Below are 23,707 nucleotides of genomic sequence, written 5' to 3' on the forward strand. Positions count from 1 at the left end.
ACACAATAACAGTAGCATAGTAACCATACGATACAGTATATAGTGAATAAAACTTATTTCTTTACCTTGCAGGTAAAACACACTCAGATAATGCAAGTAGGAAAAACCCTATATATAGCAAAAAAGAGATCACTGTAAAATGGGAACTCCAAAATGGTTCAAATTTAAATACTGTAACTATTTTTTTCCTTTTTCCAGCTTTCAGTCAGACATGTACACTTTGTGTGGAAAATGATCTAATATGACTAGACCTGGATAATGTACAGGGAGTCAGATTGTCCCTAGTATTTTTTATGTGAAGAGACCTTTTAAAAAAAACAAAACCAAAACCAAAAATCTTCTCTTGTTTTTTTTTTTTTCAGGCTGTTTTAGCTGGGGATTTTATCCTTTCAGCAGCTTCTGTTGCTTTAGCAAGAATTGGAAACACTACTATTATATCGGTATTAAGTCAGGTGATTGAAGATTTGGTGCGTGGTAAGGTTTTTTTCTATTTGTATCTTTATACTTCTTTGTCTAAACAATAAACCTAAAAAATAAAGACTTTGTCCCTGCATCTTTATAGGTGAATTCCTTCAGTTGGGCTCCAAAGAAAATGAAAATGAGAGATTTACTCACTACCTCGAGAAGACCTTTAAGAAGACTGCAAGTCTTATCGCAAACAGTTGTAAAGCAGTATGTACGTTCTGTTTCTCCACAAGTTAACATACCTTACTGTAAGCTTCACAGCTAAATTCCCAGTTACATGTTGTTTTTCTTTGGAAATGCTCCAAACTAGATTCTTCAACTAGTATTTTGCCACAGTCCTAATGGATCTTTGGTTAAGATTTTTATCCCAATTCAGCTGTGCAGCCTCCATTATTGGTTTTCATTCTTTCCTTTCTGTTTTACATGCGGAGACAGACTTTTTTACTCTTTCCTCACTCAGTTCACAGTAAGATCCACTATAGACTCCTGAGCTGATTTCTAAAATGTTAGAAGTTTGAGCCTATTTTTAAAATCCATGTCCGAGAACTGGTCATCTTATAATTTGTTGAATATAAGTTTCCTTTCATGTCTGTTGTCTGCTGTAGTGTAGCATAGTAAACTGTAATGCAGAGACCTACATGAACAGTGCAAAAAATTTAAACGGTTTGTGTTCTTCCTATTTAACATTGCGCTAAATAGGAAATACATTCTCTTCTGGTCCTCATTAAGTCTTATGAATTGAATGTGTTTTTAGTTGCGTGAGTTAGGGGTGACTAAAACAATCATGTCTAGTTCCATTATTGTAAAATGACAGAAGCATAAATTAAAGGACTGAGTCCCAAACAAACTGACAGTCAGTCAGACCCTACTATACCCTGCTCTCCACATTTACCACCAAATTCTGTTACTTTCGTTACACAACAAATGAATATTGACTTGTACAGACAAGAAACTTATTCAAAAAACCATGTTTATTACCAATTTAGAAAATGCAGGAAGTGACAAAAATGCTTTTCTCTTCTTCCCCCACCACCCCATCCCCTTCCCAAAGAGAGCCATAATGTTGTCAGAAAGGGAAGTGTAGCTGGAACACAACCTTAGCAATAAGAGGCAGTTCAAAAACAATTAGTCTAACAAATTTGTATTGTTAAGTGTTTTATTCTGAAATCAGTGGTACATTCCTGCAATAGAGAGCAGTTGAAAATTGCCTAAATAAAGTGGATTATATAAAACAGGACATTATTTCCAATATTGTAATACCTTATTGGAACACTCTCAGTACAGTATACTTTCCATAAAAATCTGTCGGAGGAATCTGGAAATCTGACCAGTTCAAGGAAAACAGAAAACACTCCAGTCGTATTTGCATACAACATTGGGAATACCTAAATCTTGAAATGGTTTCATTTCTAATTAAGAGTAATCTATTTCCAAAGCTTCTTAAATTCATGATAGTTTCTTTTGTGTTTCTGAAGCAGATTGGGAATATCCACTGGCAACAAAACAAAGATAAAGCATTATTTCTCTTAATTTTTCACTTAGACCTAATCTTGCAACAAAGTTGGGGTCCCTGAAAAAAGGCTACCACCAATCATTGATACCAGATCCACACCTACCTTCAAAATGGTCATGCTATCAACTGCTTTACTAACTTCATGCAATAGTATCCAAGGATCTAAATTTCAGTGGGATCTTATATTTTGGAAGTAGAGAATTTTATCTGCCAAAAAGGATTCAGATGTATTTCTTAGGCAACTCTTTTTATAGAAACAGATCAGGACATGGATGGTTCATATGAATAGTAATGTGTGATAGAGCTTTCCTCTCTAAGGCTCAAATCTGCAGTGAGAATTTTGCCTGAGTAAAGACAGTCACATCAAGCTTCTGACTCATCACATATTCAGTGTAACTGAAAGCTGTTGCTGTTGGATAGCAATTTTGACAACCTAAAAAAAGAATTCACAGGGTCTTTCATTCCCATTAGATAGATGCTCGTTACAAATTCCACCATTTCAGTTTGCTTATTGGCCTCTCTGAGAGTTTGCACAAAAGCCAGGGATTCAGGGGCATCCATCTAAAGTGTAGCTGAGGTACAGTTGACAGGAAAGGGAGCTTGTTTTACTGTTGCCTTCCTGTATTTTTACTGTGCATAATTATGGCTTCCACCACTGGAAATTTAGCATTTCGGATGCAGCAAAATCATATTTATAAATAAAAGTATGGGGGGGGATTATCCTTGGGGGCAAAACTGTAGCTCTGCACACTATGACAATGACATTTTTTAGTCTTTCCTGCAGTTTCTTTCTTCATAGGTCAGCAAGGATGGGAAGAATGGTACTGATAGAATGAGTGGCAGAAAGTGCCTGGAGCACACTTTCATGGGACAGTTTGGGCTATTTAAGGAGAGCTGATGGGTTCAGAAGGAGTTCAGCTCTTCGTAGCCAGAAGAATGGTCAGCAGAATCATTATCTGTAGCTTGGAAGTGGGTTCTTTTAAGTGTCCAAGTGTTTAAGTGAAGATGACTTCATTCTCAAGGCCAAACTAAGGCTATATTATTGGTGATTAAGAATATCAGTTAGGATAAGTCCTGCTAGCATGAGCCAATTCAGTTCTTGTGTTAAGGGAAGGAAAAGACACTCATTGTTTCCAGTTTCATATAAATCAGGTAAAATATTGGCTGAAAAAAATGGCAAAAACTAATTCTAATGGGATTTTAGTTAGAATGAATCTAGAGCAGGAGTCAGCAATCTATGGCACACATGCCAAAGACGGCACACGAGCCGATTTTTAATGGCATGCTGCTGCCTGCTGAGTCCCAGCCACTGGCCCTGCTCAGCTTGCTGCCAAACCCAGGCCAGAACCCTGGCAGGCAGCAGCGTGCCATTAAAAATCCTGTCCGCCTTGGCCCGCTATTCTCAGCCGCCCCACACACGGGGGCAGGGTGAAGAAACTTGGTCCTGCCAGCAGCTGCTGCTGCAGAGCAGGCAAGCTCCCCCCGCCTCTTCCCCCAGCGTGCTGGGTTCCTGCCCCTCCTCCTCTCCCTCCCTGCTGCCGATCAGCTGATGGCCTTCGAGAGGGAGGGGGAGAAGCAGAGCCACAGCGCACTCGCTGCACCGGGGAGGAGGCGGAGAAGAGGTGGAGATGGGGCCTTGGGAAAGGGGGGTGGAATCAGGGCATATCCCCTCCAGCCCCCTGCTGTGAGCCGCTCTGGGCAGGGGGCTGGGAGCACCCCACACCCCCAGCCCTCTGCCCTAACCCCGGCACCCCCCACACACACCGCCAGCCCTGACTCCAGTCCCCCCACACCCCATGCCCTGACTCCTGCACCCTCCTCACATGCCCCCTGCCCTGACTCGTGAACCCCCCCCATGCCCTGACTCTTGCACCCCCCACCCTGAGCACCAAACGGGAGCTTCTGCACCCCACCATATATATATATATATATATATATATCACACACACACTCTCTCTCTCGCCTCCCTTCCCCCCCCCCCCCCCGCACCAAATGGGAGCTGCCCAGGTAAGCACTCCACACCCAACCCTGAGCCCCTCCCTCATTCTACCTCCTCACCAGACCCTGCACCCCAGCCCTGTGCTCAGTGCACTCCCACCCTCAGCTCAGTGCAGAGAGGAAGAGAATGGGCTAGAACCAGGGAGAAGGTAGGTACCCACTCTGTGTGGGCAGGGCCGGGATCCCAGACCGGCAGTGGGCTGAATGGGGCCGGCAGCCGGGACCCTGGCTGGCAGGAGCTGGCAGACAGAACCCTAGATTAGCAGCAGGCTGAGCCTTTCAGCCCATTGCTGGTCTGGGGTCCTGGCTGCCGGCCCCTTGCCAGCCAGGGTCCCAGCCGCAGGCCCCGCTCAGCCTGCTGCCGGCCTAAGCGGGCCGGTGGCGTAAGATCAGCATTTTAATTTAATTTTAAATGAAGCTTCTTAAACATTTTGAAAACCTTGTTTACTTTACATACGACAATAGTTTAGTTATATAATATATAGACTTCTAGAGAGAGACCTTCTAAAAACTGTTAATTACTGGCACACGAAACCTTAAATTAAAGTGAATAAATGAAGACTCGACACACCACTTCTGAAAGGTTGCCGACCCCTGATCTAGAGGAAGGACGATTGGTGTGTTCCTGGGACAGTGCCTCAACAGGATACGGATGGTCTTTTCCTGTAACTGAACTAGTTTATCGTCTGCATCTCCAAAGCAATGTTACATTAGAACCAAAATGCCATTGAGGTAACTAAATAAACAGTCTATCAAGGGCCTAAAGCTGTCACAATCTCCAGTGTGTATTAACTACATGGTAGATGTGTGCTTACGCTACGGCCGGAGTAGTACATGCCGGCCTCAGTAAATAGTGGCAGATGGCCCTGAGAGTCACAGTAGCCTGAGTTACTGAAAGGCATTTTTCAAAGACAGTATGGGAGTGGAGGCGTTCAGGAATTCACAGCAATGAAGCACAAATGGAATTCCCAGCTGTCATGAGAAACCTGAGACACCAAATAAGCTTAGCAGCTTCTCCCTCTCTTGCCTATTTTTCCTGCTATAATTAGATTTCAAAGCCAGGTAAAGATTTGCATTCTGTATAAGATACTTTCAAAATAGGGATTTTTTTAAAAATATTTCTTCATTGAAGTAAGTATAAAAATTGCATCAGAGATTCCTGCTTCATCAGCAGGACTCCAGTTTTTACAGACTTTGGCTCTTATCCTACAAGCTGATCTGTGCATGCATATCCCTGCACCCACAAAGAGCCCCACTGACCTCAACAGAGCTCTGTGTGGCCATAAGGATTTGTCATAGGGAGTACAATGAAAGGAAGAATCTGTACGTCTCTATCTAGCCAACGATTCCAAATTTAATTAAGTTTAAACTTCCACTGGGTGTCTCTCATGGGGGTCCACTGCACATAACTCAGTGCAGAATTGGAGCCTAAACTGTGTTCGCTCCTCTTGACATATTAAAGAATATAATGTCACTGATGATACAGAACCACCTCAAGCTACGCATGCACATTAAAATAAACTGTAAAGTCTAGTAACAGGTTTGAGCGAATAGAAGTACTGTATCAGGTGCATCAGACACTATTACAGAATGTCTGATAAATCCCCTCATTCATTTAAAAAAAATTCACTAAAGTCATTTCCGTTTGATAATCTACTTTCTGTGGAAGAGATTCCCATACAACAAAGTAACTGGAATTTGAAGTATTAATTTATGAGTAGTAAATAACAAGGGATTTTATATATATATATATAGCCATCAGCTCTGAGGGGCTAGTTCATGAACACTGTTTGAAATCAGAGTGGCAAGATGGCATCTTAGCCTTGCTTATAACATCTGGGAAATTGTTCCTAGTTCTAAAAAAAATACAATGTTTCTGAAATACAGTTTTAAGTAAACTGAGTTGTCTCATTGTAGTGTAAGAACTATTACGAAGGGTTCCTTATCTTCTTTATCTTGGAAGACTGAATTTAGGAGTAAGAATTTTGAACCCAGGTTTAGTGGGGAAGCTATCGGAATTCCTATAAGATTGACTTTGCAACAGATCTGTTGTGACTCTGATGACATAGGGCTTGCCTGCATAGGAGAGTTTTTCAAGTTATACTAGTATAGTTATGTTGCTATGGTTATTCCATGGAGAGTTACACTAGTACAACTAGGAGGACTTGTGGCACCTTAGAGACTAACAAATTTATTTGAGCATAAGCTTTCGTGGGCTAAAACCCACTTCATCGGATGCACGCAGTGGAAAATACAGTAGGAAGATATATATATAGATATATATATATATACACAAAGAGAACATTAAAAAATGGGTGTTGCCATACCAACTGTAACGAGACCGATCAATTAAGGTGGGCTGTTATCAGCAGGAGGGAAAAAAAAACTTTTGTGGTGATAGTCAGGATGGCCCATTTCAAACAGTTGACAAGAAGGTGAGAGTAACAGTAGGGGGAAAAAATTTAGCATGGGGAAATAGTTTTTACTGTGTGTAATGACCCATCCACTCCCAGTCTCTGTTCAAGTCTAAGTTAATGGTGTCCAGTTTGCAAATTAATTCCAATTCTGTAGTTTCTCGTTGGAGTCTGTTTTTGAAGGTTTTTTGTTGGAGAATTGCGACTCTTAGGTCTGAAATTGAGTGACCAGGGAGGTTAAAGTGTTCGCTGGAGAACATTTCAGAGTAGTTCATCCGTTTGTGTGCACTTAAGTAAAATGCTAATGTATTTTCCCCAAGGATTACATAGGGGATTTTTTTTTCTGCCTGCTACTCATGGACAAAGAGCCACATTACCATAGTATGGCTGCAGTTCAATCAGTTCTTGAACCTCAAGATTCCTGATGGTTTGTTCAAAACCAGTGATGATTTGGTCTAGTATTACGTGCCTTTCCCATCCCAGCCCCCTTTGCCACCAACTCCCCCCCCCCCCCCCCAATAATTCAGTGGAAATTTCAAGTTTATCAGCACATCTCTATTGATAGTTCATTTCTGGACAGTTAACATCTCCCATGAAAATAATCTTCCCTCTCTCACCTGTCCTAGCTTAGGCACCACTCTTCCAACTCCATAGTCTCTGTTACTGGGAGGCTTGTAAGATCCATCTACCTACTTGAGCCCTATCTTCCTAACAATTATGTTCAGGCCCTGTGTTGCTGAACTGCATTAGACAACCTACATGTGTAACATCTCCTCCTGCTGCATTCCCTCTCCTTACAGTATACTCTGTAACCATAATAAAGTTAATCTCTATCCAGAATTTAATACTGCAGTTCTGTTGGGTTTTGTGTTTTCTAATGGGCCTAGATATTTGTGTGTGCGCATAAACAGGGAATTGGGGATGGGGAAGAATGCTCTAGATGTGGCTTCTTCCCCTGTCCCAGATGTTCACTGTGCTTATTATGTTGCACATAAAAACAAACAAGTTGCAGATGAATAATTAGAGCTGTCCCTTTTCTTTTTCCTTTCAGGTTTCCATACTAGGCTGCCCTGATCCAAAAGTTCATGAGATTGCATACCAGTATGGAAAAAATGTTGGCATAGCTTTTCAGGTAGTGTATTCTGTTGCTTTTACAGAATTAGTGGGAAGTCTAAAATGCACACTTCTCAAAACTACATTGGAAAGCAAACTGGATTGCTGTAATTCGCTACATAAATCTTTTTAACTAGACACAGCAATTAAAATGTGTTGTATAATGTTGGTTGTTTTTAATGTGCTAAAAAATTTTTGTGTTTGTCTTCTTCCAGCTAATAGATGATGTGCTTGATTTTACATCATGTGCTGACCAACTGGGGAAACCAGCAGCAGCAGATCTCAAACTTGGATTAGCCACAGGCCCTGTTTTATTTGCTTGCCAACAGGTAGGTTTAAAGAACATTCTCCAAAAATAATAAAACCTGCTGGGTTAAAGGGATACTATCAACTTGAAATCTAATCAATTTAAAATATGCTTAGGACATAGCTGGAAGGATCTCTTCTCCTCTTACCTAATGAAACAAGTACTGGCATTGACTGGCTCCAGCGGGAGCTGCATTCAGCATTTCTCCATTGGAGAGTGGACCATTATTACTGAGGGCTTGAAGAGAAATGAGTTAGAACAAGCTTAGATAAGTGTGGTTTTTTTCCTTCCTTACATCTTCCAGAACAAAAATAGAGTCAGAGACTAATATGGGTCCACACTTGCACAAAGGGGAAGGACGGTATGGCAAGAGAGCCGCCTTTTAGAAGAGACAGGAAGGCAGGGATGGTACAGGCCACATAGAAAGGGAGCGATGTCTAGTGGCCCCTGAGAACAAAACCCTCCATGTTCCATTTGTTTCAATGGGAAATCCTCAAGGAGTCACGAGAACTCGTACCCACCCTGTAAGGTCTCTCTTTACTTAGTGATGATTTTCTAGAGAAAAAGGGAAGAGAGGCACATACACCAGAAAAAAGGAACAGCGACAGTTGCAAAGTACAGAAAGAGGATGCAGCATAGAAATGAACAGCAAGTGGACAGAAAAGGGAAGACACTTGCAGACTGCCACAGCGCAGGCAGACACAGTGCACAGCACTGTTACAAGAATCTGTGTAGTTGATTGATCTGTAGAGTGCTGATGAGTCTGACCCAGAACCTGTTTTATTAACTTAGTATTTTATTTATTTACATTTGTATATTACATCATAGGTGCACATGGCATGCAGTGTTTCTCAAAAGCAGCCACCAGTAGATTGGTTTGCAGCCATGACAGCCTTCAAAGCATGGGTGGGTGGAGATTTGGGGGAGGGGAGGGATGGGAAGCAAAGCAGCAGCCCCTGCCTGCAGCACCCAGCTGTTGCTCTTGACTAGCTGTTACCAAGGGCAGCAAAATCTGCCACCTTGATGTTTGTGCTGGCACTGCCAACAGGGATCAGTGCCCTGCACCATTCAGCCTCCTTGGGGGTTCTGGGAAGCGCCTCAGGAGCCATGTGGGGCTGGTGTGTGCGGTACTGGATGTGGCTCTTGGCAGTGGAGGCAGCTGCAGCGTTCAGTTACCAGGGCACTCCCTTGGGCAGCTCCCCTGCTCCGGGCAGCTGGGGCATGGGGAGCCTGGGACTCCACAGGTGGCTGGTGAATTCCTGACCCACCTTCCCTGGGGCAGGCTCTCAGGGAAGAGCCATGGGAGTCAGACAGACTGGTTTGTCAGAGCGGCCACCAGCAAGAGTTGGTGGCCACACTCTGTGGCTACCATAAAATTGGTTGAGAACCCCTGCTCTACAGAGTGGTTAAAGACATAGTACCTGACCCTGAGAAGCTTAGGATCTAAGATAGAAAGGGCATGGAGAGGTGACATCAGGCAAAGGGGAGAAAGTTTACACACTAAGGTTGTGTGGTTCTGCTTGTCACAAGGTACACAATGTTAGTGGCACCTTTCTTGTTGAAAAAAAAAATTAGTAAGATCCTAAAAGAGTAAAGATTATTGTGGCAGATGGCATGAAAATCTAGTTTTCAGCCTCTGTATGGCCAAGACCCAGTAGTCTCCCAGTACTACTTGTGTTTAGTCGTTTAAGGCGGCTTCTATTCTCAAATCATCTGGGGGTAAGTGTCACTAGCAGCTTTGTAATTCTTCGTTCTGGCCACAGTATAGTAATGGAAGAAACTGGAGGAGATAAAATTAGCTGTACAGGATCCATTCTCTTAGCCATACTTCCATCTTACTCAGTTAATCAGCTTTTGGTTCGACTCTGTTTGCATTTTATGAATTGTTCTAGAGTAGACACAACTTGAGTTTCTAATATTAAAATAAAGGTTAAAAAACTGACATTTTAGAATTTTCATTGATCACAAGTCCAGTGTTTTGGTTACAGGCTACTTATTAGTGTTCCCCCTTTCACACTCACTCTTTATATCTTGATGACAGAAGGCAATTGTCAATGCTTCATCTGGCTGTCCTTCCACAGAACATTTTGGAAGGCCTTTTATGTCCAGTGGAAGGCTTCCTCATTGACAATTTCCTGCTGTTTACAAGCAACTCGTACTGAGCCACGCTACAGGCTTAAGTAATGTGTTCGTTTGCATTCCCAGATCCAGTTTTTAAAACTTATGTAATCAGACACTTATTTGTACCAGCAGGACAGTGGGGTGGGAGGAGGTATTGTTTCATGGTCTCTGTGTGTATATAATGTCTTCTGCAGTTTCCACGGTATGCATCCGATGAAGTGAGCTGTAGCTCACGAAAGCTCATGCTCAAATAAATTGGTTAGTCTCTAAGGTGCCACAAGTACTCCTTTTCTTATTTGTACTAGTAGCAATAAATGTTATACATCCATTTGCATGGAGGCTGTCAACACATCCCCCACACTTGGGATAGGAATTAGCAGTATGCAACAAAGTGCCACACTGTAATGCTCCTGGGGGGACTCTGCAGCAGGATTATATTAATGTGAACTAGGATCTTTTAGTTTGTGTCTGTGCAGTGCAATTCACACCCCTCTAGTCTGAACTGCAGGGCTATGTAAAACAAGCCCTTTGAAGAAGAAAAACTCAGTCTAAAACCTGTAAAGGGTTTTCCCTGAAGGTTAATTTTTCTTTGGCAAAAGATATACATCTGCTTCTCTTCCTCCTACCATTTTAGCCAGCAGTTAACCTGTTATGTCCATATGTTGAAGATGCTTTTACAAACACAAGTCATTATAGCTTTGGAAATGCCTTTGGCTTCCACTTTCACAGAAAAGTGTTATAAAATAAATGATCAACACTTTTATGCATTTAAAGTTGACTTAGAAGTGTGAGATTTCTTAAAATTTATATGTATAAATGTAACATCAGCCCCAGCTCTGCATAATGTGACTGTATTCAAGTTTTTTTAACAATTGAAATGAAAGCTGCAGGCTACATCTTGGTTCCCTTAAGAGAATTTACCAAGAAGTGGGAATTTCTCATTTTTGCACAGAATAGTTAAACATTAAATTCTCATACATTTGCAATCCTATTCTTTTAAGAGGTGACTTTAGAATTAATAAGCACTCTTTTCAAAGATTTATACATTAGCTGTTATATGCAGATTTTAAGGTTAAAAATAACTGCGTGAAAGGTCTGTCTGGTTTTTCTATATTTTTGCAAGTTAGGTTATTAGTGCTTTGACAGTCTTGCAAAACTACCAGAGATGAATAATATGCAAATTGTAATTAAAATTGCCATAATACAGTAAGAAAGTTGGAATTGATAGAAAACCCAGTGAGCACTAACCGTTGTAGGTTCTGCCTAAGGAAATTGCTTGAAAGCAGTAAGAGGAACATTGTCATTAGGGAGAGATGTAGGTCCCCAATACAAAATTTCTCAAGTTACAGATTGGTGCTGAAAATCCTTTACAAATGTATAGCACAAGTTAAAATTTAGCTTAATCATAGCTGTCCCCTGATGAGGAAAAAATAACTTTATTTTTATAAAGCAGCACAGTGATGCTGAAGTTCCTGCATGCTGTGAAATAATGTGTTCTAAAATACAACATCTGGAGGAAGTAAGGGCTAGCAGCTGTTTGGATTTGACAGTGATTTACCCAGACAATGCACTTTAGACTGGCAGAGTTGTAGAGTAAGACTTTTACTCATTAACCACACTTTTGAGGCTGAAAACACCAGTATCCTACTTTTTAAATGTTCAGATTTTATATGAAAAGCCAGAGTTATTAGCTACATTAAGTATTAAGATAGATACCTATGCTGTCATCCTTGAATGTAAACAGGAAGAGTTTAGTATGCATTTCTGAACATGTATACCCTCTCATCACTGTACTTAAACACCCACAGCTGGCCTGGATCAGCCTGCCTGAGCCCAAAATTTCTGTAGTGCAATTGTATAGCTGCCCCCCCCCCCCCCCGCCCGCCCACCCCCACTGTAGCTGTTTTGTTGCCATAGACAGTGGTTTGGTTTGGTATTGAATTTTGAGCTAGATATTACCTGCAGGGATGATTACAAGTAGAGGAGGAAAACAGCCCTTACTTTGCCCATTTAATTCAAATCTACCATATTCAGTAAGGGTGGGGATCTAATCTGGGTCCAATTCTAATTAAATATTTAGCACATTAGGAAGTCTGATGCACATCAAATGGGCCAGGTTCAGTTATGTTTGAATGGCTGTGTCTTATCTTGCTGTGCCCCATTTCTTGGGGAGAGGCATCTAATTTACACTACATCCAAGATTTACCATGACTTCCCCCCCCCCCAAAGATATCCAGAGGGTTGGTTTCTGCTCCTTAACTATTTTAAAAGAACAGGTTCTGTACTACATTGATCCCTACTGCATCTATATTTAAAACCAACACAAACTTAAACCTAAGATGCAGCACGTAATATGTGCAGGGGGAGGGGGGAAGAAATAATCTAGTTACTGGAGGCTGTGTGAAAGTGAAGCTTCTACCCCATGCCTTGTATTCTTATTACCTTTCATCAGAGGAGCTCTAAAGCATTTTTTTCAAAGCAGGTAAGTTATCCTTGTACAAATGAGATAAGAGGCCCAAAGTCAGTCAGTGACCCTCAAGACACCTGAGTAGAGTAGAAGCCTCTATTAGACTGTTTGAGGTTGTATTAATAGACTAGGTCCAGGGATCTAGTACATTTTTATCTGCCTTTTGACATTAATGTAACAGACAGCTATGCAGAGAAAACATTGCATAAGTCAATAGTTAAATTTTCTCCTTCATGCTTAGTTTCCAGAAATGAATGCTATGATCATGAGGAGATTCAGTTTGCCAGGTGATGTTGAACGTGCTCGGCAATATGTACTTCAGGTAAGACTAGTATGAAGTATAAATATATTTAATTCTTCAAATTAGTGTAGCAGCTAGAGGCAGTCTAGAATTCATTGCATGAATTAGCCACAGAGGGTAGGGCTGTATTTTTTTTAAAGCATGTAACTCTAGGAGTGGTTCTCAACCAACCAGGACTACCCCTGGGGGTACACAGAGGTCTTCCAGGGGTGCATTAAACTCATCTAGATATTTGCCTAGTTTTATAAGAGGCTACCTAAAGCACTATTAAAGTCAGTACAAACAAAATGAGAAAGTAAACTATTTCAGTAATAGTGGGCTGGGACTTGATAAGAGTCATTTAAATGAGGTGAAACTTGCTATGCAAAACAGATCAGACTCATGAAAGGGATAAAATAGTCTAGAAAGGCTGAGAACACTGAACTACAGGATGTAATCAAAAGATAGTGTTGCACATGTATTCAAACTTTGCTGGCTCCTGGGGTGAAAAATAGCTTGCTGGCACAGTACTTAAGAGGAAGAGAGGAGAGGCAAGTTACTGGATTAGATAGATGCGGCAATACCTCTAATAGTTAATGCACTGGATCCAAGAGGGTCAGATTCCAAGAACTCAGTTCCTGGTACTGAACAGTAGCTATGTTTAAGGGGTACAAAAAACATAGGTACAGTCAAGAGAGAGCCTGCATTGCTTATTAGTTTAAATCTGGCCCTGCTAAAAGATTTCCAGTTTAATAATTTAACATTAGAAACTAAGATTTTAGAGGTAGAGTATTGTGTAATGAGAATACATCTGTCAAATTTAAACTTGCAGCATTTGGACGTTTGCATAGGACATGACCAACCAGAAGTACTCAGTTTAATTCACTAACCACAGATATTCCTGTTTAATAAATCAGTTTTAAATGCAAAATGTTTTGATTTGTCTTTATGCTGCACATTTAAAAGGTAGTTTAACAGTGCGAAACAATTACTGTTTGTGCATTTGAATCCCAATTTCCACTCAAATGCACCTTGACAAGTCATGAGTTCAAAAATTAGTCACCTCTAGAATGTACCATGGGCCCCTTTCTAATCAAAAGTTAAAATCAAGAATCTGATTATGTTATACCCATTTAAGCAATTATATTAAGTATACTGTATCCTGGTTAGCAAGTAGTACCAGATTATATGAATGAAATCAACCTTTCTTCAGGAAAATAACTGAAGTGTAAATGTAAAACAAGATTAAAATCAAGCTTTCTTGCTTGCTGATTTAAATCCAGTCTGTGACTAGAGCAAATGTAGAGGGCTTAAGGGCATGGCTACACTTGCAGATGTAGAGCACTTTGAGTTAAACCCGCCTTCAGAGAGTGCAGTAGTGAAAGCGCTGCAGTCTGTCCATGCTGACAGCTTCAAGCACACTGGCATAGCCACACTTGCAGCAGCATTGAGAGCAGTGCATTATGGGCAGCTATCCCAGCATGCAAGTGACTGCAATGTGCTTTTCAAACGGGGGTGGTGATGAGTGTATGTGGGTTTTTGGGAGGGCTGAGAGCATGTCAGCATGGTGTCTTGTAAATTCAGACAGCAGCAGACCCCCCTGCCTCCCTCTCACACACGCACAGAATTCCACACTAATGGTTGCTTTGTCTTGGAGCAGATAAGCAGCAGGCTGTCAGAAAGGGAGCTTTCAAAGGGTATATCTGCATTCCTGCAGCAATTCAAAAACAATGACAAGAGTGGCCACTTGATTTAAGGAAATTATAGGACATTTCCAGAGGCTGATCAGAGCACAGGAATGCAACACCTCATTCATGCTGACCTCTGGGCGTTTCAGCCAAGACACAGCAAGCATTAATCTTCTCAGCACAGTAGAGTACTCTAGCTGTGGTGTCAGAGCGCTCTACATGCCTTGCCCGTGAGCTAGGGCGCTTTAATGCACTCTAACTCGCAAGTGTAGCCAAGCCCTAAGACACTAACTCACTTCCAACAGCACTGCTGTTTTACATGTAGCAATGGAAATAATTACTACTACTATGTATTACCTTATTTAATTTTTTTTTCCTTAAAGAGTGATGGTGTACAGCAAACAACCTACCTCGCCCAACGCTACTGCCATGAAGCGATGAAAGAGATTAGTAAACTCCGGCCATCCCCTGAAAGAGATGCCCTCATTCAGCTCACAGAAACTGTACTCACCCGGGACAAGTGATACACCTTCTTCCACTCATTCTGGCAGCTACTTACCAGACTGTGCCTACAAAACTACACTTCAAAACATCGTGGTTTGCTTCCAGTGCTGGTTACCAAAAAATATTTTTATAAAATATTTTCTGAAATTAATATACTTTAAGTTTATGAAGATGTTTGAGGGAAGCCATACAACTATGAAACAAAATCAATCTTATTGTGCTAATTGTCTAATTGTGTTTTAATAAGGGTGTTTGTTGTGGGAAGTATTGTTTACACTTAATATTGATGTACAAGGCCACAATGAGAATAAAGATCAGTTAAAATTAATGGGTTCAAAATATCACTTCACACTTACAGTAATATTTAATGTTAAGGTTTACTGCGAAACCATGGTTTGATTGCTTTCCAAGCTGTGTGTGTTAAACTTCAAAAGTACCCAAAATGTTATATAGGAGAATGGTTTATTATAAAAGACTGTACATAAACTTTAACAAGTTATATACAAATTAAGTGAAGACTTTCCAATTGATAAAGAAAATACAGGTAAATTATCGGTTGCTAATTTTTCAGAAGGTGAGATTAACAGTTAAAGCAGAAAGCATTTGGAAGTTACAATGATTTTAGGGAGGAAGGTGGGGAAGTTTCAATATTTCTAATTTTACACTAGAAAAAAAATGATGCAGCAACCAATCAAGCTTCCAGCTGCTAGTCTTTTAGCACTTTGAAGTCCAAAACAAACCTTTACTGCATACTCTACTTCAGATAAGCCAAGCATTACAGTTTTGTATAAACTGAGGTGAACATCCCATCTGACTTTTTGCCTAAATTCCCATAATGCCGTGGAGAGGCAAAATGCATGTGTCATTTTCCAGTAAACAGGCTGTGAATGTCTGTCCCCTCTTTCTGTATGACTGCTAACTCTGACACCTATTTGGTGTATTATCAGCTTCAAAATACAAAATTTCTCCAGCATACAGTTTGTGTTTAGTAATGTCAGTTGCAGCAAAACTGAAATAAATTATTAAATTACAATGAGTTCAACACTCAGCTGAGAATCCTTTTTCAAGTACTTAATTTTAGCAGTACTCAAACCCTTTACACAAGATAATTTTGAAAGAACTTTGTGGTAAGTGGATAATTTTCAGGTTTTATATATTTGCCCACTAATGTCAATGTTAAAAATAAGGCTACAACACTTGTATTTAGTTTAGTACATTGCTAGTGATAACACAATCATAAATTGACTGACTTAGCCAAGCAATTAGAAGTGCTGACAAAGTAATGGACAAGACCTTTGGTTCCACTTATATATTTATGAATGGAAAAGTTGTAATGCAAATTTACTCATTAAAAAAACTTGGTACAAATTACACATACATAAGACCACCCATTTTTGATTCACATGGACACCTTAGAGACTCAAGCAATTCATTATAATAGATTTTAGTGAGTACTCCAGGTAAAGTTTACAACAAATTGGAAGCATCTTGGATTTTTAAAAAAGTATATTTCAATACATAAGTTTGTATGCATGCTTTAAACAATTATAGTTCAAGAATGAGCAAGAGTCTAACAAAAAGTAATATGACCAGCACTGACATTAAACTTTTCACCCAGATTTTAATGTTAGTCTAACTTAATGTTAGTTACCATGCTGCACTGAAAAATGTAATGGCACAATCTGAATCATGGTTCATTAAATATTATACCCTACTTCCCAAGAATATTTAGGCTGGTCATAAAATTAACAATGCGTAAGTAAATAAGCATAACCAGTAAGAAGACAGTTGCTTGTTTTACAAATTGCTATCAGGTAAGACAAACCTGTCTCCAAAGATTTATGCTTATGGAGATGGACATTCTTCAATCATACCATTAAAACAGTATAGCCTGAAAAGATGGGCACTTTTTTTTTTTTAAAGTGTATTAAGACAATTGTTAACCTTTAGTTCCCTCTTGTAAATAATCATGGTATGATTGAATACAAGACCCAACTTAAAAAGCAAAGATTCTAATCAGCATAGTGCATGATTGATTCAACATAATTCCCAGGGAACAGGCCAGTCACTCGATTGCAAACTCCTTCATACCACCCATCATCATTCTTCTTTATCACATAAATGATTGCACCTTCCATAAATGACAGCTCATCATCCTTGTCCTTTGTGTAGTCATATATAGCAACAACTAGGGATGAAAAGAGTCAGACAAATTAGTTTGGCATGTACTATTACACAATACACAGCATTTTGAAGTGCAGGTCTCATTTTTAAAGTGACTAGTAAGGACATCTCAGGGTTTTCAGTGTTGGTCTCAGTGATTATTGTAAACTGAGCATATTAGATACAGGAAAGTCATCTCCCCCACCCCTTCAATATGAAATCTGGAGAGTCAACATAGATTTTCCTCATAACATCACCACTAGTAAAGGTGGTGTACAGGTCCAGTTCGGCCATCAATTAAACTTTTGGATTCCACAGATGTAACTGATTGGAATGTAGAACATAGAAAATGTTTGAGATGCATGAAAAGGAACAGAATCCAGTTCACTGAGGTGTAAAAAAGAAGTGTAAACTGTTAGCCTTGTAGCCACAACACGGTTTGTCACAGGAGATATAACCTGAAATACACATCTGTTAAAGTACTATTTATATAGTTTTGTAGAGTAGAACCTTACCAAGGATAAAAGTAGCTATTCACTAAATGCTGGCCATGTTTATGTAGTATAGCTTTTAGTGAAAATCCTAAAGAAATCAGATCCACGTAGAAGATATGCCTTTTAACAGCTTCCACTTATCGTAAGCAGCATATGACAGTGCTGTGGATCTAGTTTCCAACCCTGCAGATTACTCCTGTGGTGGTGAATTTAGTTCTAAGATTAATTATTTTAATTTAGGAGATTTTTAGTTCAAATAAATTAAGGTTGCAATCACTCAAGAATTAGGAAATTCCAAAATTGAGGTTCCCTACACAACCTTAAATTGGCCCCCAGTTTACATTTTAATAATTTTTAAACTCATGACCACATACTATATTTTTCCATAGGACCTTCAGGGCGCAGGCTGAACTGTGCTCTGGTAATAAATCAAGGTTGTTGGCTGTAGGACCCCTGCCTCAACTGTTGCAAAAGTTGGAAGGTATGTAGCACATGAGGAAAAAAACTGCATCAAAGAGAGGAGGGTCTGGTGGTTAAGATTGTTGAATGCTGCTCTAGAGAATTAGATTCCTTCTATCACTGCCTCTGCCACCGGGTTCCTATGTGATATTAGGCAAGACGTGTAAACCAAAGTTTTGACAAGTGGCCACTAGTGTTTGATTTATGGAAGTGCTGCACACTCAACTGCAACTGAAGTCAATGGGAGCGGTGTTTGGAACATGTAAAGCGCTATAAAATGCTAAGTACTCCGAAAAATAAGGCCCTATGCTGTTCAAATTGTGCACCTAAATTTAGTGGACACTTCTTACTTTAATCTTTGCCTCATTTCCCCCTGTATAAAACGGAGATAATAGCACCATCTTACAGGGGTACTGAAGATATAATTAATGGTTTGTGAAGAACTAAGATGTGGGCACCAAAGAGCAGCCACTGAGGAAAATTAACAATTCTGTATTCAGTTCAGGGTTTGGAGGGTGCAAAGCAAATAATGCCTGGGGCGCCACATTGAATGCTTAGCATACAACTATGGAAGAAGTGCTGATTCAGTGAGCACGTTTCATCCTGTACATTCAGTGAGAGGCAGGAGTCCTATGGAAAAAATAGTATGATTATGTAAATGAAGACAAGCCACATGCACAAGACAGCCAAATTAGCGTTGCACAAGAAGCCTGAATTCTGGCATTTCCTAAGTGTAGAGTGCTTGACATTTCAACCTTAAATGTAGTTTTTAATGGATGCAAGATGGATTTGTGTTGGGGCAGAGGGCAGGCTGAAGAAAAACTTTCCACAGTGAGTAATTACAGTGGTACCACTGATCGGTTTCATGCTCCTTCGTCAGTTCCAAGAGCGTACATGTGGCAGATATCCGGAGAAGGGAGTAACTTATGGTCTGGGCACATTAGTAAAATGAACCTATGTTGGCATCACTCAGTCGTCTATAAACTGGTGCTGAAAACAGTTTAGCAACTAATGAAGATGGAACATAATAGTTTAACTGTTACAGGGAAGAAAACATACTTCCAGCTCCAATCAATCACTATCACATTTTCCCTAACTGTGAAACATTTCCCCTTTCTATGGTGGCATTCAAATCATTTTAAACACCAGGTCACAGGAAACCTGTTGCTGGCAGTTGTCACAAACTGGTTATTTTCTTAGCATAGACTGACCCTATAGCTAGGAATTTGGCTTGTCAGTTATTTGCAGAAACAAACATTACGAGTCTTACGAATGAGCTCAGGAGTTCCATATGCAAATAGGATTTAAAATACTCTAAGGCATTTCTCAAACAAAATCACTATATTTTATTGTTAAAAGGCTAACATAAGCTACCTTTGTTATCTCATTTATTCAACAACAAGGGGAAAAACCCGCGATCAGGCTTTTTGGCCCCACTGGTATTTCAATGAAGTTATTTCTGGATAGACATCCAGTAGGGCCGACGCAGCCATTGCTGGTCTAATTGTTTAACAAACAAGATGAATGAAATCTAATTTATAGCTATTTCTTGTAATGATGGATTACTTATCCACTTCATTCCAGTGTGAGTGTATCAAAGGCTAGATTTGTTACACTGGGTACAGGCACTGAGAAGTTAGGAAAGAATGGTTATAAATTTGGATTGAGCAGGGAGATTTTGGTTTCCTTTCAGAGCCTACAAGTCAAATTGCAGTTATGTATTGCCACCATGTCAATGTATGGATTGATCTCTTACCTTTCTCAATATAGTTTTTAGGGGCCCAAGCAGGGTCTCCATCTGCATACGGATCACTGTACTGCACTACTGCAGCTTCCTCATCCTCATAATCCACAGGGGGAGGAGGGGGAGGAGGAGGAGAATCATCAAACATAGGCATCTCATCTGGAGGTGGTGGTGGAGGAGGAGTTGGACTATCCGCAACTAAAAAAGGTTTGAAGGTTTGCATCAGAAACACAGTCATTTAACCTGAGGCTGTGCATTGTAGAGAAAGACATAGCATGCACTAGAATACCATGCACGGCTTAGAAACAAAGGCTTTACGTGTTAAAGCTACAAAACACAACTATGTTATTAGTGGTCAAATCTATGTATAAATGCTACTAGAGTCAAAGCACATGCTCCTGGGGCATAAGCTGATTGCCAGCAGATAGAAAGGATTTTTGCCCCATCTCCATGTATGACAAGTGACTAGATGCAATATACACACGTGCAAGGGGATGACAGGCATCCTCAGAACCAGGAGGTAATTGGGCACCATGATGAATCAGTGGTTTGACATGGTTTTGCAAATCCTGTTAATGCATTTTGTATATACTTCATTTCTGCTATTCTGAGCACTAATTTATTTGCTTCTGTCTTATTTTGAGAATTATCTTTTTACAAAATCTGGTGTAGGACAAGAAGGGAGGGAAGTCATTAGTGTATCAGATTTGACGAGGTAAGAGAAAACAGAATAATACACGTTCAGAGGAAAAGCTTTGTACAGACCCTTATTTTACAGGAGAGTCTATGAGCACATGCCCTGGATTCAATTAGTGAATTAATGTAAACTGAGGATAGGCAGCCATTGCTCTCAGGGGAGATACATGAGGAATTAAATGCATAATTCAAAATATCAGCTCTCTAAAGAGATTCCCATATCAGCACAATTACTAGTGGCTTTGGGATAGGGAGAAAGGAAAAAATGGAAGTATAAATTATTGTTCAAACCCATCTATCTCAAATTAATCACCAATATTCAGAATAGAAAAATATCAGTCAAGAACTGTACAGCAGCTCTCCCTACCCTCCTCAAGAACCTTTGCCATACAGGCCACAGACTTCTGCCCCCAAACCCCTGATATCCACACACACCTGCAGGTCCCGCTGTTCTCTGCACCGGGGAGTGCCCCCGTCGGCTTTTCTATGCTGCTTGTATGGCGCTGGTGAACGTGAGCGGTGCTGGATTGTCTGTGCATCCTGCGGTGTCGGAGAACGCCAGTGCCGAGGGTCTCTTAGACTAGAGTCCCTCCTCGGCACCATGTCATGTACTCATGCCGGGGCACTCCATACGGACACGCTCAGTGCGGGGTCCTGGCGGTCCGCAGCAGACTGGGGACGAAGGGCGGATTCCATGAGCAGCTGCTTCAATTGGAAATCTCGCTCCTTTTTAATTCTGGGGCAGAAAGCCCTGCAGATCTTGCACCTTTCCATCTAGTGCTCCTCTCCCAGACATGAGTCGTGGGGGTCCCTTGTTGGCATAGGCTTGCTGCAGGTTCTGCAAGGTTTAAAGCCTTGGGCTCAAGGCATGCCCAGGAGCCCAAGGGGGCGTGGGGGTGTGTGTGTGGAATCTCTGCTCCCAAACCTCACTATATACACAAAATATACACTAACAACAACTAAACTAGGCTAAGCTAACTATATGAAAACGCTAAGGGAAGCACTTGCTAAGCAAGCGACAGCAGTTCCAGACCGTCACCTGTGGTAAGAAGGAACTGAGGAGGGGCCGGGTCAGCAGGGTCATATATTGAGCGCCATGAAGGCGCCACTCCAGAGACTCCACAGCTAACCCAACGGGAGCTGCTAAGGGAAAGTTTTCCAACAACTGTGCACATGGCGCCCACACACCTGATTGGAATGGACACGACCACCACATCTTGAAGAACAGTTAAGAGAAGGTGGGTAACTCTTTTCTAAACACTGGCTTAAAAACTCTCATCCAGCCGGCAAATAAGGGCTGGAAATCCATCTTCCCCATTCATAGGAAAGATATGGCCTTTAACCTCTATATATGGGCAACAGACATCTCCCAACTGCTCTCTAGGTCAAACCCCTCATTTTAGCCCCTCTGCCTTCCCACTGCAATGCGAAACATTTCATTACACCTTCCCCGTTCACTCCCTGCTACTGATCATCCTGCCAACCAGGACAGAGGCCAAAGATCTATCTGTATCCAATCAAATCTTCATATACAGTCCCCTCTGTGGAGGAGTATGACAGCTATTTAACAATGCACAACAATCTACATGACCGTTTAGGATAAAAAATGAAAAAAACACTGTATCCAGATAAAGTTCTGAGCCCAGCATGCTGGCGGCAGCTGCACAGAGAGAGGGTGGAAAGCCTCTGCTCTGAGCCTTGACTGAGTGGCTCAGTGATGGAACCTGTGCCCAGTCTGGCAGGAGCTCCCTCCTTCCACTCAGATTTCCTTCCAGTTCCTGTGACCAAGCTGCAGCCAAGCAACTGTGGGACAAATCCTTTTCATGAGCATTGGGGCCCCACTGGACAGATTCAGCCATGTGCCATATATTTGGCATCCCTCCTATAGAAATAATTTAGTTAGGAGTAATATAGTTGATGGACCAGAACCTGAGCAGAACACCAGAGTTAGCACAAAAAAAGTGTAATAATTCCATACAAGTGTCTGGGCCTTGTTTTGAAATTTCACCTTATAGCAACACTAGTTGCATCATGTTCCACTGCACTGTTCTGAGGGCACTGGATCAGTGCCACAGATTGAATCACCAACATCACTGAAGTTCCTTGGACGTCTCCAGTCCTAGTACCATCCCAGTCTGACCTTGTTTAACTTAGGACAGAGCTGGTGAAATGACAGCTCCAAGGTATTATGCCTCAACCACAGCGTTGTACAGCCGCACATTTATAGTGTAATATGCTAACGGTAACAAGGAAATAAAGGACAGGGAGGGACAACATGGTGATCGTGAGTGAAGGGTGTGTGTGTCCAGAAATTTAAATGAAAAATTCTTAAAGACCTCCTTACTCCTCACCTCCAAGCCATTAGTGGTTCTTCTCCCAGATAAACCCCCACTTATGCGACTCTCGTGAATTGGACTGTTTCCAAAACTAAACATTTTATTCTACGAGAGAGTAATGTCTTGTAGGTGTCATTGTCTGCACAGTGAAATATGACTTGCTAGTAGGTATAGTCTATTGACCCAATTCACTTGACACAGACACATTCACACACAAATAAATGAAATAATATAGGAATTGGATCTGTTTCATACAGTATCTTGGGCACACATTTCACAAATTTATTTCCAATTCAAATTTAACATTCTCCCATAATTTCCATCTCTGAGCATTTTGGATTTTGTTGTATTTAATCATGCTCATCAATTCTTGTCCTGTTTCAACCAGTGAAAATGCCTTATCTTATTAACTGCAAAAGTATGTTAATTCAACAATAAGGTTGCTTATTTAAAAAAAAGTGTCAGGAAATGCTAAGTGAAAGTGCCAACAGATACACCCATTTGGCTGCAGCATACAAGTCTGTTTTAAACGTTTCTCCTAAAACATACAAATTCAACTTCACATTTAATGGGAACAGGAAGTACTATATATGTGCTACTAAGTGGAGTAAACCCTGTTCTTGGAAATTTAACCTTTACACTTCCTCAATGATTTTAACTGGGCAACTGTAAAGTGGTATTAACTTTGTTTTGTTGCATTTATTTTTCTTTTAAAAAATAAAATGGGAGAGGAGGAAGGGTAGAAGTTGCCTGTTCTCAGTATTAACATTTAAATGGTTTCAGATCCAGATTTCAAATTCAAACCCTCTCTTGGGTGTGTACAACGTAAGTGCACAGTGACTTCCTGCACCTGTGCTGCAGCTATTGTTTAGGTGGAGATAGGGGTGGGGATTGCTCTAACCCAATCTTGTTTTGAAGAAAAAAGCAGCAGCACACCTACTTGCA

General features: G+C 40.8%; 2 protein-coding genes across 15 annotated transcripts in view; one reads left to right on the plus strand and one right to left on the minus strand.

Moving 5' to 3' along the window:
* The window catches only part of PDSS1 (decaprenyl diphosphate synthase subunit 1), a 42,808-nt gene extending 27,610 nt beyond the window's left edge, over positions 1 to 15,198 (plus strand). For 6 of the 7 annotated variants that reach the window (XM_048837855.2, XM_048837861.2, XM_048837858.2 and 3 more), the window contains 6 exons: positions 363 to 474; positions 563 to 672; positions 7,442 to 7,522; positions 7,719 to 7,832; positions 12,640 to 12,720; positions 14,750 to 15,198. In XM_048837855.2, the coding sequence (XP_048693812.1) occupies positions 363 to 474; positions 563 to 672; positions 7,442 to 7,522; positions 7,719 to 7,832; positions 12,640 to 12,720; positions 14,750 to 14,890 (639 nt within the window). In that variant the 3' untranslated portion in view covers positions 14,891 to 15,198. Of the gene's footprint in view, positions 1 to 362; positions 475 to 562; positions 677 to 7,441; positions 7,523 to 7,718; positions 7,833 to 12,639; positions 12,721 to 14,749 lie in introns of all 7 variants that reach the window. The other variant, XM_048837854.2, reaches the window with a different exon arrangement.
* Positions 15,199 to 16,164: 966 nt separating this feature from the next.
* Positions 16,165 to 23,707, minus strand: part of ABI1 (abl interactor 1) — a 125,331-nt gene continuing 117,788 nt past the window's right edge. For all 8 annotated transcript variants that reach the window (XM_048837853.2, XM_048837846.2, XM_048837841.2 and 5 more), the window contains 2 exons: positions 19,743 to 19,928; positions 16,165 to 17,058 (listed from right to left, as the gene is read on the minus strand). In XM_048837853.2, coding sequence (XP_048693810.2) covers positions 16,883 to 17,058; positions 19,743 to 19,928 — 362 coding nt within the window. In that variant the 3' untranslated portion in view covers positions 16,165 to 16,882. The remainder of the gene's footprint in view (positions 17,059 to 19,742; positions 19,929 to 23,707) is intronic.

This window comes from Caretta caretta, chromosome 2, assembly GCF_965140235.1.
Source record: "Caretta caretta isolate rCarCar2 chromosome 2, rCarCar1.hap1, whole genome shotgun sequence".
In the NCBI taxonomy this organism is placed as follows: domain Eukaryota; kingdom Metazoa; phylum Chordata; order Testudines; family Cheloniidae; genus Caretta; species Caretta caretta.